General features: G+C 41.1%; 1 protein-coding gene across 6 annotated transcripts in view; it reads right to left on the bottom strand.

Annotated features, from left to right (window-relative positions):
* The window catches only part of KCNIP4 (potassium voltage-gated channel interacting protein 4), a gene marked incomplete at both ends in the record, with an annotated part of 891,330 nt that overhangs the window by 69,343 nt on the left and 807,995 nt on the right, over nt 1-13,992 (bottom strand). For 4 of the 6 annotated variants that reach the window (XM_084233322.1, XM_084233321.1, XM_084233320.1 and 1 more), the window contains one exon: nt 4,561-4,685. In XM_084233322.1, the coding sequence (XP_084089448.1) occupies nt 4,561-4,685 (125 nt within the window). The remainder of the gene's footprint in view (nt 1-4,560; nt 4,686-13,992) is intronic. The other 2 variants (XM_084233318.1, XM_084233317.1) reach the window with 1 other exon arrangement.

Genomic DNA, 13,992 nt, shown 5'->3' with positions numbered 1-13,992 from the left:
CACATACCACCCACCAAGAATATCATAAACTTCCTATTAGATGACATAACCATTGGTGTCTGACATTATAGGGTTCATCACAATTAGGACAGTTCTTCCTGTGATAATGGCACCTTACCATTAGATCTTAGACACCCAGCTCAATGGTTCTCAATTCTAACGGTTCTTTTAGTATATGTTCATGGAGAACTTTACAAATCCTCATGCTCAAATTTCTTCTAGAGCAATTACATTAACAGTGCCAAGCATGGTACCCAACTATTTGTTGTTTTTAAAATCCCCCATAGGACTGTACTTTGTAGCTGAGTTTAGGCTACTGATGTGCAGAGACTACCTTGTATCATTCCTGCATCCTTTCTAATCCATAATTATGTAGCTCAATATCAAGAACACTGTGTGGGAGGCATGTTGGCCAACTGAGACACTCCCAGTTGTTGGGACACAAAACTGAGCTTGACTCTTTGGGAGGTCACAACCTAAAAATTTCTTCTTGTTGAACTTCATGTTTTTTTTTTTTTCTAATCTTACTTAAAAAAGGAAAAGAAAATATAAATATGCTGTTGACTCATGTTAAAAAGCTTTTATACAGCAAAAGAAAATACAGCATTATTAAACAGACACCTATGGAATGGGAGAAAATATCCACACAATATATAAATGATAAGGGATTTATATCCAAGATACAGCAAAAAAAATGTGGCTCAGCAATAAAAGAACAAATAACTCAATTAATAAAGGGGCAACAGAGATGAACAGACAATTCACCAAAAAGGATATCCAGAAGGTCAAAAGACATGAAAAATGTTGTCGCTTCTAATAACAGAAATGAAGATTATAACTACAATGAAAAACTACCTCACACCAGCAAAAATGGCACAATTTGAAAAGACTCCCAACAAGTATTGGAGTGGATGCAGTGAAAAGGAACCTGCTTACACTGTTGGTGGGAATGTAAACTTGTGTAAGCATTATGGAAACAATCTGGAGTTGCCTTACAAAACAAAATATGGAAATACTGTATGAGCCAGCAAGCTCATTCTTGGGCATACATCCACAGAATATGAAACCATCTACAAAAAAGACTCTACATGCTCACCAATATTCATAATAGCATTATTTATAACAGCTCGGACATAGAAGCAGGCTAAATGCCCATCCACTGAAGATTGGATCATGAAGATGTGGTATATCCACACCATGGAGCATTATATAACCATGAGAATGAATGAATGCTGCCACATTCACCAACAATGGGAGAAATTTGAAAGAATTTTGTGTAACAAAGTAAATCAAAATGATAACAAATACCAGGTATTTATGGAGCAGATAATTTGATAATGTAGAACACTTAAAAAAACTAGTGGATATTAATAAACATCCTCAGGGGTCTGGGTTTAAGAGGCATGGGGGGTGGGAAAGGGACAAGGAGATGTAAGGGATGGTGGTTGGGGAACAAAAACAAATCTGTTTGCTGTGGGTATCATTATCCCAGCGTGTAGAGTCAAGTGCACATAGGTGATTCACTCAGAGGGATGTGCTTCATCACCGAAGCTATGAACACCAGAGTGATGGCACCAGAGCTGCCAATGTATGCACTAGACCAGAAGGTCTCAAAGTATCACTCCCAGACCAGCAACATCACTTGGGAACTTTTATGAACTTTCCATCCCAATTTGGTACCAATTAAATCATAATGTTTCAGGCTGTGACCCTGAGATATGTGCTTTAACAGGTGATCCTGAGGCACACCAAGTGTTGACAAACACTATACTACATCATATTCTCCAGTTCTATCGGCTGCCTACTTTTGGAGACTCAATTCAGTGTGTGGTAAGAGAAATAAACACATGGAGGTGAGTCAGTGGAGATGACAGGGTGAGTGGCTGAGAAATTCTCTCTCAGTATCTCCTCTCTCTCCCACCCCCCAGGGCACTACATTAGTACTCTGGTATGACTGGGAGACTCTGGTCATGTGTAGCTGTAGGGGTGCATTACCATGTTGAGCCAATTTCATATAAGTACAACTGTTTGAAGGTGTTGATGAGTAGTTGACCCTTTGAATCAGAATATGGAAAGTTTTAAATGTTTTCTTAAAAATGAATATGCCAATTGGTTCCTGCAGAATGATTTTTGGCTCTTCCAGGTTTGAGATAGCTGCTATTCAGGAAACTGGAGGCTTGCTTAGTTGGTAGTTGGTTTGCTTTTTCTGATGCTCAGTTGGTTGATGGCCTGGTAAACCCTGAGAGTGGCTGTCCTGCTGTCCTGCCTCTCTTGCTACACATTTGGGCACATCTATTTGGGTTGCACAATTAACTATGGGATCTAAACTCAAAATAAAAAGGCCATGGCCACTCTGGGCACACTCAGGTCTGACGGGGATTTATCTTATGCAGCCAGGTAAGGATGAAGGGGAGAGAATGACAGAGAAAATAATAAAAAGGGAGGAGAGGAAGACTTGAAAGTAAGAGGCAAGAATGGACAAGAGAAGAGACAAAGGAGGCTAAAAAAAAGAAAGGTGAGGAATGAAGAAATAGAGAAGATATCCGAGGGTTGGAAAAGGAAAGAGGTTAGAAAAAGTGGGTTTATGGGAGGAAAGAAAGAAAAGAGGACAAGGAGGAAAAAAATAAAAGAAAGCACTGAATACAGACAGGAGCTGGGCAATTTCTGTGAAGTGCCACTTGTAGGAGACATGCTGCAGAGATGCTGGCTCCCAAGGTTAATGATGGCGGTAATCAGGATTCCAATTTGCCACAAATGGGATGAAAGGTAGTTGGCCCCCAAATGGAGAGACCTACAGTAATAATGTACCAGCAGCCCAGGAACACAGGGACGCTGAGAGGTTGGCTTAAGTTCTTTTATATTCAACAACCGTTTTGTTCCTGATGGAACAATCCAATGTTACAGAGAGAAAAAAGGTTGCTTATTACAAGATCTCTGAATTAGAGCAAAGTAGTTTAGATGATAGCAGGAATGCACTTGTTTCCAGTCTGTGATTAGCTTTCCCTTAGCATTTATTTTCTGTAAAGACTGGGATTTTCCATTTTCAGTTCCTCTCCTTCCCCATCCTGGTTGCTCAGTGGTTTTCTGTGGCCAGCGGTCTGTGTCGCTGCTTCATTGGAAGTGCTTGCAATCCCTGCAACCTGTAGATTCTTGCAGCACAGACATAGCTAATAATCCTTTAGCCTAATTTTCAATTTCCCTTTCCTTTGATGGATGTTTATTTGTATGTGTCATCTTGATAGACTCTATATCCAGTTTCCTTTTAATCAGAGTCAAGTCTGTGTGGGGTGAGTTCCCATTTTCATATTTTCCCTATTCTCCACCCAAGCTACTCACCCCACCCAGGGGGTTAGCAGAGGGCTGCATTTCAGAGGTGCAATGGGGGGGATTTAGAAAGCCCAATCAAGAAGAGTGGAGAGGAACAGAAATGAGACAGAGAGAGACCCCATGGATTTAAAGAGATGGTAGAAGTTAGCATGCAAAAATGTACACTGGATTCCTAGAAATATATTCTGAAAAGTCAGCTAGCATTACAAATGCTCTGTGGATACAACAGAAGAGACAAAGCTTTTGACCTGATCTCCATGAGGTTAGACATGGGTCCTCTTTGAGGTGATCATATTTGGAGGTGCTAGAATTAGCAGCATTTTTGGACACTCTAGGCCATGGAGTTGAGGGCCTAAGGGGGTAAGTGTGTTGAGGGATCAAAATAATTTAATCTATGTCCCAAGGGGCACTTATATAGCTCCTAAGATTTACATGTATACCAGAGCACAATGCACAATGGGTTGTATGTACATTTGCAAGAAGCATTTGATAGTTTTAAGGATGAATTGCTTTTGAATACATTCATTACTACAAACCTTTCTATATTCTGACCATAAGCTCCTTGGGAACAGAAGCATATCTTCTCTGTCTTGGGATAAACTACAGTATTTGGCTTAGTCCATACCAAGTATTCAGGAAGAGTGTGTGTGTGACAAATTGCCCAGACCACCACACATGGCCTTTCTCCCACACTCTCTGGCATGCATGGGTTACCCCACCTTTTCATGATGATTCACTTAAGAGTGAGGATGAGAGGAGAACTAGATACAGGAACTACTTAAAGATGTCTGTGGTGATAAGGCATTGACAGCTTGCTCTTTTAAGGACTATAAACTCACAGACTTTTCTGTAATGCTAGGACCGGAATTCCCTGATAGAGCCCAATTCATAACTGAGATTCAAGTCAAGCACTATAGACTATACTGTTTGAAAATGAAAAAAAAACACCTCACCTGAAACTCATTCAAATGCTGTCATTATAACTGAAAGAGAAAATGCTTCCCAACTAAAGATTGAGTTGAGTCAAGCCTTCTCCGTGCTTGTCCTTGTCAAAGCTGCCACTACATTGTATGAAAATTGCTGAGCCAAAGTGAATCAAAGTCCAAAGGTTATCAACATATTCCCACCTAGGCAAGATCAGTGTGAAATGTACATTTGGTAGAGTTCTCAGAGAAGAGTATTAGTGCTTCTCTGAGAACTATGTGGATGCAAAGTTGAAAAGAAAGATCTTACATTCTTAAATCCTCTGTAAAGTATCTGCAGCTCCTTCTTGGTAAATTTGCTCTGGGCTTCCAGAAGTTCAAGAGCCTCAGGCCGGTGCCTGACGGTGGCCATCTCCAGTTCATCTTCCACGCTATCTGCAGAGAAAAACCACAAAAAATACAGCTTAAAGAATAGCCACTGCTCCCCAATATTCATACACAGCAACACAGAAAGACATGGTTACTGGATGACTGTGAGTTTTCCAGAGGAAGGTTTCTTGCACTGGTTGGTAGTCATGGCCTTTACATTTCCCAGTTTATAGTATTAAGCTAAGACAATTCTACATAATATTTTTTTCACATATTCTGGTCACTAGTTACTACAAATCTAGCATTTGTATAGTTTTTTAAAACAATTTCAGTCTTAAAAACTGGAATAATGTGCACATACCAAGTGTGGTTATAAAAAAGGAATTTTCATTTCATGACAATCGATATCACCCTGTGTATCATCCAACTACGAGAAAGAACTCTGCAAAGACTCTCTGTGTTATCGAATATTTTCCCTTGGCTACAAATAAGGTACTCAGAGCGGGTGCTGGCATGAGTACCAATTGCTTGTTTGTCATAGGTGCACCCCAACAAGGCAGGGGTCTTGGGGACGTAATGGCTTGACCTTACTTGCAGCCAAGGGGGTTCATCACTACAGATGAATTCTAAAATACTGCACCTAGCAGTATTACAAATTATACCATAATTTTTCAAAGAAGCTCTGAATGAGAATTTTGTGTCCATAGAAGCTTGGAAAGTGACATAATTGTTAGCATAGTCTGGGAACAAAACACTGGTATATAAGTTTTGAGAGGATCTGCAGCAAAGAATTCTATTTATCTTTGCTTAACCAAGCTGACACCAAGACATTTGTCTATAGAACACTTTCCTCTGTACAAGTAAGCTTGGGTCACATCTGCACAGATGCTCTAGGGTCATGTTGAACTACATGAATTGGGAGGCATCTGGATACATTAGGATCAGAGTACTGGAGGGTCTCAAAGTGCAGTATCCTTACTTAACCTCAGCTTCTTTGCAGTGTGGCCTAATGGAGGCTTAAGGAACTCTTTTTTTTTTTTTTTTAAAGATTTATTTATTCACACAAGCACTGGGTACAGTCAGAAGCACGGGAGGGTGAGAGAATTCACCAGAGCCAGAGTGGGGAGCAGAGCAGGCAGAAGGACCGAAGTACACTGCTGAGGGGAGCAGCGGGCACAGCAGGAGAAGTCTGTTGTGCCATGTGGGATCCTTGCCAGTGGCCGGGGATCGAACCGGTGCTGCAGAGGCTGCAGGCAGCTTCGCAGCCCAGCGCTCAACCGCTGCGCCACCAGGGGAGGCCCTTAAGGAACTCTTCAGCTGAGAGTTCAGCTAAGGAACTAATTTTTTTTTTAAAGATTTATTTATTTATTTATTTATTTATTTATTTATTTATTTATTTATTTATTTATTTATACAAGCACTGGGTACAGTCAGAAGCGTGGGAGGGTGAGAGAATTCACCAGAGCCAGAGTGAAGAGCAGAGCAGGTAGAGTGACGAAGTACACTGCTGAGGGGAGCAGTGGGTGGCAGGAGAGATCTGTGCGCCATGTGGGACCCTCACCCAGTGGCCAGGGATCGTACCGGTGCTGCAGAGGCTGCGGGCAGCTTCGCTACCCAGCACTCAACAGCTGTGCCACTGGGGAGGCCCCCAGCTAAGGAACTCATTGGCAAGAGAAACGGCCAGGCCCAGTCCTGAAGCCATGGCCTCCTTCATTTCTATTCCCTCCTCTTGGCTCCAGATTCTACCTCAGAGAGGGGAGACTCAGGAGAATAGCTTCTCCTATCACCTCTGTTCCCTGAGCTCCTTGTCCACTCAACCTGTCTTACCTTAGCAGGAAATATGGGCATTTTGACTAAAAACATTGTTTTTGAAACTTATTAATGCTTCCTCTCATTAATATCTGAATCTACTTCTTGCCATGTCTCACTGAGTACTATGAGGGGCCAGAGCAGTCACTTAGCAGGGAAAGGAAGGTCAGTGGAATGATAATTTTGTCATGTCCCAATCATGGGCCTGAGGGAATTTGTAAAAGACAAAGAATAGTGATAAGGCAAATAATTGGAATGGTTGTGTTTGTCCAAGCAAGTTAGAGGGGGATAAAGGGAAACATCCGTCTTGCACTTTTCATATAATAATAATTTATTTTGGAAAAGTAATATGGAAAAATCTACAGAATAGTGATGGATGGCTAAGAAAAATAAAAGGGACATAATATGATGGGGAGGCCAAGAATAAACTCTGAGCTGAAAAGGATAAAAATGATGAGAAAGGAAGTGGGGGCATACACCTAAAGAAAGTAGAAAGAGCTAAAAGTAGCTGGAAAAAAGTGGCTAGACTTTAACAGATCGATGCCAGACTGGTTTCATAGGTTGAAAAAGTCAAAATGGAGCTCCTTCAAATTTCTTCTTCCTTCATTGCAAGGAATATGTTGACCACATTCAGTGGGTCCTGGTCAAGAGATGCTGAAGAAAGATGGCACCTGCAAGGGTTGCAATTGAGGCAGTGAACTGCACTGTGTTGTAGTTATGTAGTGGACACTGCAGAAAACAAATGCCAAGGAACAGACCTGATGTGAATAGACAACAACAAATGGTAAAGCTCTGATTTTTCAAGTGTGCTGATATCAGCAACTTCTGAACAATGTCCTCAGCTCAAAATGTCTTACTTTCCCTTTTCCATGAGGTGAAATATTTTTTTTCTCCTCCGATTCAAATATCACTGCCTCTTCTCTCCATGCTGCTATACCATACAGAACCGATGGCTCCATGGCCAGCATTCTCACAGCCCCCCTCCCTCTCATGCAACATGTAAAACAGAACATGATAATCTGCTTTGTCTTGTCTTCTCTACTGTGCATTTGTGACAACAGGAGCAAGGTCTTACACATCAGCCTATTCATTGGCCCTCACATGGCATCAGATACTGATAGATGCTCAATAATTTTTCAGTCAATGAATCAATAAACAAATGATTTCATAGTGAAAGTTTCCATTCCTCTGGAGCCCCTTGTATACTAGTTTCCCTATAGGAAATTATTGCTCAAACCAAAGGTTTGAGGACTACTGGTCGACCTCGTGTCTCCTCTCACATCCCAGTGTTTTCTATGCATGGTTCCGAGAAATACAGCATAGGCAAAAGGAAAGGAAATTTTAATCATATTTTCTGAGCAGCCTTCCAATCGTCACATAACCTCCTCTCGACCCAGTGGCCCTTCCTCTGGAAAGAAACAAAACAGCACATTAACTTCTCAGCCTTTGTAACCACACAGTGGTGTGAATTGCACTGCCAACTTGGTCTTTTCCTCCAGCTGTCCTGGACTTGCAGTTGCTGAGACTGAGACCAAAGACCTGGGGCCAGAGGGTCAGTGTTACTGGAATAAGTGTGTATGATAGAATGATCGCCACAGGCAATATTCAAAGCACTCACTTGACGTGTCTGCCTGCGGACTCTTATTTTCCCAGCTACTGGTACCTTACCCCTTAATGACTCCTATCTGCCAAAGGGCTGCTTCTATTTCTAGGAGACTGACAGGCTCTAAAAACATACCTGAAATCATCAGCAATCACCATCCTATGATAAGCGAAAAAAGCAACACCGCCTAACCCAATCAAGACTCTGATTCCTGGAGATGAACTGTAGAAAGCACAGCATGATTGCACGGAAGACTCGGGAATTCATGATGTGAGTGACTCAGCTGCTATGGAAGAGCTTGCATTTGGAGGGATTTTAATACATGCCTGAGATGCATCAAGCCCCTACTATAGGGCAGGAGACAAGGTAGATGCTGTACTGAAATAGTTCTAATTCTCACTATAATTACACAATGAGCATTTATTCACTTTTCATCTTTGTGGACACCAAGTCTTACAGGGGTGGACAAATAAGTGGCCAGATGTCACACAGGAGGTAATACAGAGACAGGAGGTATATCCACGTCTTTGAAGCTAAAGCTTATGTTCTCTGTACTATGCCTTACTCCAAACTAAAAGACATAACAATGATTAATATAATGGCAAACTCTCTTTGCTATTGTGTTATCAAAAGTCTCAGAATTATTGGCTATATTTATTGTGCCCATGTCCTAATTCTGCTCACTACTTAATCTATTACAGCCTGATTTCTGATCTTGAGTTGTGTGCCCCTAACATCTATAGATTGAAGGCCTAACCCCCAATTGGGCTTCAATGCCCAATATGACTATATTTGGAGATTGGACCTTTAAGACGGTAATTTATGCAATTCAAAATGATGGGACCCTGACCCAATGCCCCTTGTTTCCTTAGAAGAAGAAGGAGAGAGACCAGGAATAAACACACAGAGGAAAGGTCTTGCAAAGTCACACGAGAAGTCAGCCGTTTGCAAACCATGGGGAGAGGCCCAGGAGAAACCATTGCTGCTGATGCCTTGATGTTGAACTTCCAACCCCCAAAACTGAGAGAGAACAACTTTATGTTGTTTAAATCACCTAGTCTGTGGCATTATGCTATGGAAGCCCTGAGCAAACAAATATAAACACCTGCATTCTAGACATACGTAGATCTAATCATGTCTTGTTATTCACAGAGTCTGACTGCTGCATAGTTTGTTACTCAATCTTATTTAATCTTTACAACACTGTTCAAGAGAGGGGCTAGCAACCCCATTTTATAGATGATAAAACTGAGACTTGGAAAGCCTAATAAATTGTTCAAGGTCAGATAACTAGTTAGTATTGAAGCAGGCAGATGTCTTCAATGCCCAAAAGAGAATGCTTTAAACATTCTGCTGATAATGAAAACCACTACTCTAGAGAGCTTTTACATTAAGTCTGGCTGTATATTATCTCTTTCTCATGCTGACAAAAATCCCCTGAGATTGCTATGATTGCCTTTGTTTTGTAAGGAATAAATTGGGACTCACAGATCTTAAATAACTTACTCAAGGTCACACTGCTAGTAACTGACAGAGCTTGGATTTGATCCCTGGCTTTTTGACATCAACAGCATGAGCTTAGTCAATACACTATTTTAAAAGAAAGTAGAAGTCACGTATTTTGGTCTAAAGTCCTAGGGGATGAACTATTTTAAATCACACACTAGGGTGACACTGCACCCCAAATGCTTCATGGGGACTGCCCTAGCCACTAGGAGAGCTCTGGGTTAGGTGTTGGGGCTGTGCTGATGGAACACATGGAAAAAGGGGTGGAGTGATGAGGCCTTACGGCTATAAAAACACAAAAGGTTGTTGACTTTTTTGCATCTTGCCACTGAGAAACTTAGGCCAGAGGCTGAGAGGGTTTGTCTTGGATTAAAACCAGGGCCAAGTAGACTCTGGCCTCACGGACCTGCTCTGGCCAATGTGTAACTGTGCAGGTGTCTGGCTGAGTGGTTGATTCCTAAGTTGTCTTTCATTCCAATATAAGCTGAATACAAATAGTATTTTAATTTGCCTATCTTCTAACAGATTTAATTTTAATCAGACAAAATTCTCAACTTAAAAAGCCACTCATGAGTGCCCAGCTGCCTGGTTTTCTTTGTTCCTGAGATTTAAATCTCTGAGGGGAACTGCCCCTCAGGCCATGACACAATTGGACTAGAAATTGGAATTCAAATCACCCGAGAACAACAGAATGAGTTTTAAAAATAGCCATCTTTCTCACAACATCTCTTAAAATACAGTAGAAGCTTATGACAGCCCAACTCATAATTATGCAAATTTGACTCATCAGAGGTCAAACCCTGAGCGTGAGTACAGACCATCTTGCTTTCAGACAAACATGAGTGTGAGGCCTGCCTTTCTAATGCACGTGTTTATAAATATGCCCCATAATGCTGAAATAAAGCCATTTTATAAAGAATGATGTCACTTCTTTCAGGAAGTGGGTCCAGAACCCAGGTCTCCTGCATAGAGATGGGGCCTTGCTTCTCTTTGATGAAGCACTGTGAAGCCCTTGCCTTATTCTTTTGCCTGGGTCCTGCCAGAATGCTGTGCAACCAATAACTATTTGAAGCATTCCAAGCATAGTGGGTGTATCTACAAAGGTCCATTTATAATACAACTTGACTCTACAAAAGGTATCCATTGCTTTAAAAAAAAAAAAAGATTTACTTATTTATGCATATAAAAACTGGGGTCTAGGTCAGAAGTGCAGGGGGTGAGAGGATTCACCAGAGACAGAGTGGGGAACAGAACAGGCAGATTGACTGAGAAACACTGGTGAGGGGGGCAGCGGGCAAGACAGATCTGCTACACCATGTGGGTTACCTCCTTGGCTGGGGATTGAACTCGTGCTGCAGTGGCTGTGGATAGCTTCATAGTGCTGAGTCACAACCCCTTGCAGCACCAGGGAGGCCTCTCCATTGCTCTTTATCTAAAGATCATAAATACTGTACCTTTAAAATTCTATTTGAGCTGAAGTTGATTTATCTCGTCGACTCAACTAGCCTGATTTATATTGTTTTAAATCACTTATAAAAATGCCCTAATCACTTCTGTTTACCCTTTTGAAGATTGCTTTAATAGTGACTTGATTGTTTTGGCAATAACATCACTATGGGGATGGTTTTCTCTTATGAACATATGTCACGTATTTGGTAGTTTAGTCCAGTAGCAGGTATTGGAGGAAGGTTGATTTATTTTGCTCCAGGTTTTGGAAGATTCTTGACTAGAAGATTCTTGACTTTAGCTTTGGAAACTACTCCTGCAAACTTCTGGAAAAAGGAGATGTTAGTGTTTGTTTAATGTTCAGGTCTGACACAGCAGGGCGAGCCTGGAGGAAGATTTCCAATGTCATCTCACAAGGCAACCATGCAATTTCTTTCCTCTCTTCTTTTATGTTTTGACACATGTACAGGTATAGACAACACACCAGGTGCCCTTCCTGTTTATAGACAACACACCAGAGGATCCCCTTCCTGGTTCTACTCCTCACAATGCTCAAAGACATCGGCACTGTATTCAGATGTGGGGATAGCCTTTCAGGAGCTGGGGGTTGACACAAGTTCATAAGTTACTTAGCTAATCAGCACAGGAATCAGGATCTGGCACAAAACTGTCTTTCTTTTCCTTGTTGTATCATTTGATTTTTCTGGGTGGAAGTTCAAACCTGGGCCAGACCCTGGAAGCAACTCTTTAAACGTTGTCAGCTCCAATGCTGTATCTCAAGAATGTGAGGGCCTGGGAGCCCTCCCGCTTCTTCCTGTCTTCACAACCATTCACTCACCCACCCACTGGAGCTATTTCCAGGTGCACACGGAGAATATAGGAACAATTAACTCCAAGTTGATCACGCACAGCCCACAGAGAGAAAGCAATCAATCCATCTGAAGCTGCGGGAGCTGGCTCTTCGCAGACCACCCTGACAAGGGGAGCCTCCTGATTTCTGTGGGTGAGACTTGTGTTTCTTCACCTTTGGTCCTGAGTGTTTGTGAGAACCAAAAAAGGCCTTTATAATGAGCACTTTGTACTATTTAATATTTATCTATCACATGAAAATGAAACATACTTTGAAAACAGCCAATTATTTTGAACGTCTCCTATTAGAGGTGGTTGTTGGCAATGACATTGCGATTTCCATCACAGGAAAACTGGAGTTCCTTTGCAATTTCATGATTGTGTTCAGTCACATAAAATATAAGTCCGCAGAGGAAAATTGCTGGAGCTGTGCCTCAGAGCACTTCTGAACGGATTGCCTCTACCTTACTGACAAATCACGATTCACACAAGCTTGGATTTTAAAATATCACCCAACTGGAATGCTCATTATTAGCATTTGCCATATTGCAGAAAATCATGAATAGCCCCTATAGGGGTGGCTATTTCATAGCGGCAGGCTCTTGCTTTTGGGTAAATGAGGGAATTACACAGAGAAAGGCTAGGATGGAGGAAGAAGGAAATATGGAAGGGGGTTGACCAAAATGATTGTCCATTTTTCCACAGTGACCAGAGGCAGCTAACAGGTAATCCAACCTCTCCAATAATGGTGCCTAAATTCATTTTCATGGCAAAAATAATAGAATCTCTCATGTCATCTGCCGAGTTGGATGCGACCTCAGAGCCAGGAAAGAAAACAATGACGCAACAAAACATGGGCCTTTCTTGCCTAGCCCCTGTCTGATCTCTACCCTGTCTGATCTCTGTTGGACTGTGTGCCCCTGGTGGATGAGATTGGTTATTGACTCACTCATGACTGTGCCTTCATCATTCAAGAACGTGCCTATCATGTAGCAGGTAGTGGTCAAGATTTTCCAAATGGCTAAGTGAGGTGGGCTTGTGTCTCCACTCTGTTGCTTAGGGGTGATGCGATTGGGGCATAGCCTTTAAAACCTCAAATCTCTAATCTCCTCATCTATAAAGTGGTAACAATAATAGCATCAATAATTGAAAATTAGATGAAATAATGTATGTAAAGCATTTTGCATAGAATAAGATACATACCAGGAATTCACAGTTATGCTTTTTGATATTAGCATATAATGGTTTTACTATGGATCCTCCTAACATGGATTGGCTTACCTAAAGCATTAATTAATTTAAAACTTTCAATGAGATAAAGTGTGATTTTTTACTCACTATAAAATATGCCTACCCTCCAAGCACATTCAGAGTATACTATAGTGTAGTGTGGATTTGTTTTTCTACCTGAAGTCTCACATAAGAATGTTTTGCTGAAAGGTGAAAAAGGTTTTCTCTGTCAGTTTATTTTGAAAACTTGTATTTTTATTCTTTTTTCTTTTTCTTTTCCTGAAAGCTTAGAAGCAAAGTTGGACCTGTGCTTTTGTAAAGAAATTCACATCCACTGGCAAGAAGGCAATTTGAAAGTAAGAAGGTTCAACTTTCACCCTGCAATCTAAGCAGATAACATAGCAATGCTCTGCATTTTGTAGGCCTGGTGGAGTATAAAATTGAGTCTGCTTGAAGTGTTTGGCTCCATTTGGGTGTCTAAAGAAAACCAGCAGAAATCAGCATTGATTAGACTGATGTTTAGCCCAAATACAACTTCATAGGACAATGAAAATGTAAAATAGCTAATTATGATTCTGAGAGATCAGTCATGACATCCTCAGTAGAAGGGTAAAAAGCCTTTGTTTACCTAAACGTCTTTGTAACTTCTAATTACTAGTCATCACTTTAGCCTATTTGGCTCAAAGTGAAAAACCTAAGTGGAATGTAAAGATTTTATCACAGACAACTTAAAAAAAAAAGACACACCCATCAACAGCAAAACTTGAGTTTCAAGAATGAGTTTCACTCTTCAGATACTTTAAACATGTCTAAAATAAAACTATCACCCTTTCTTAAGCCACTTTCATGAACTTTCCCTGTTCCTTCTCTTAGGTGATATCACCCTCATCTTCTGGTTGGAATCACTTTGTCTCTTTCCTCTTTTACTTG

The sequence above is a fragment of the Talpa europaea genome, assembly GCF_964194135.1.
Source record: "Talpa europaea genome assembly, chromosome: 5".
NCBI lineage: Eukaryota > Metazoa > Chordata > Mammalia > Eulipotyphla > Talpidae > Talpa > Talpa europaea.
The sequence above is the reverse complement of the archived record's forward strand: the minus strand, read 5'-3'. Positions and strand labels throughout refer to the sequence as shown.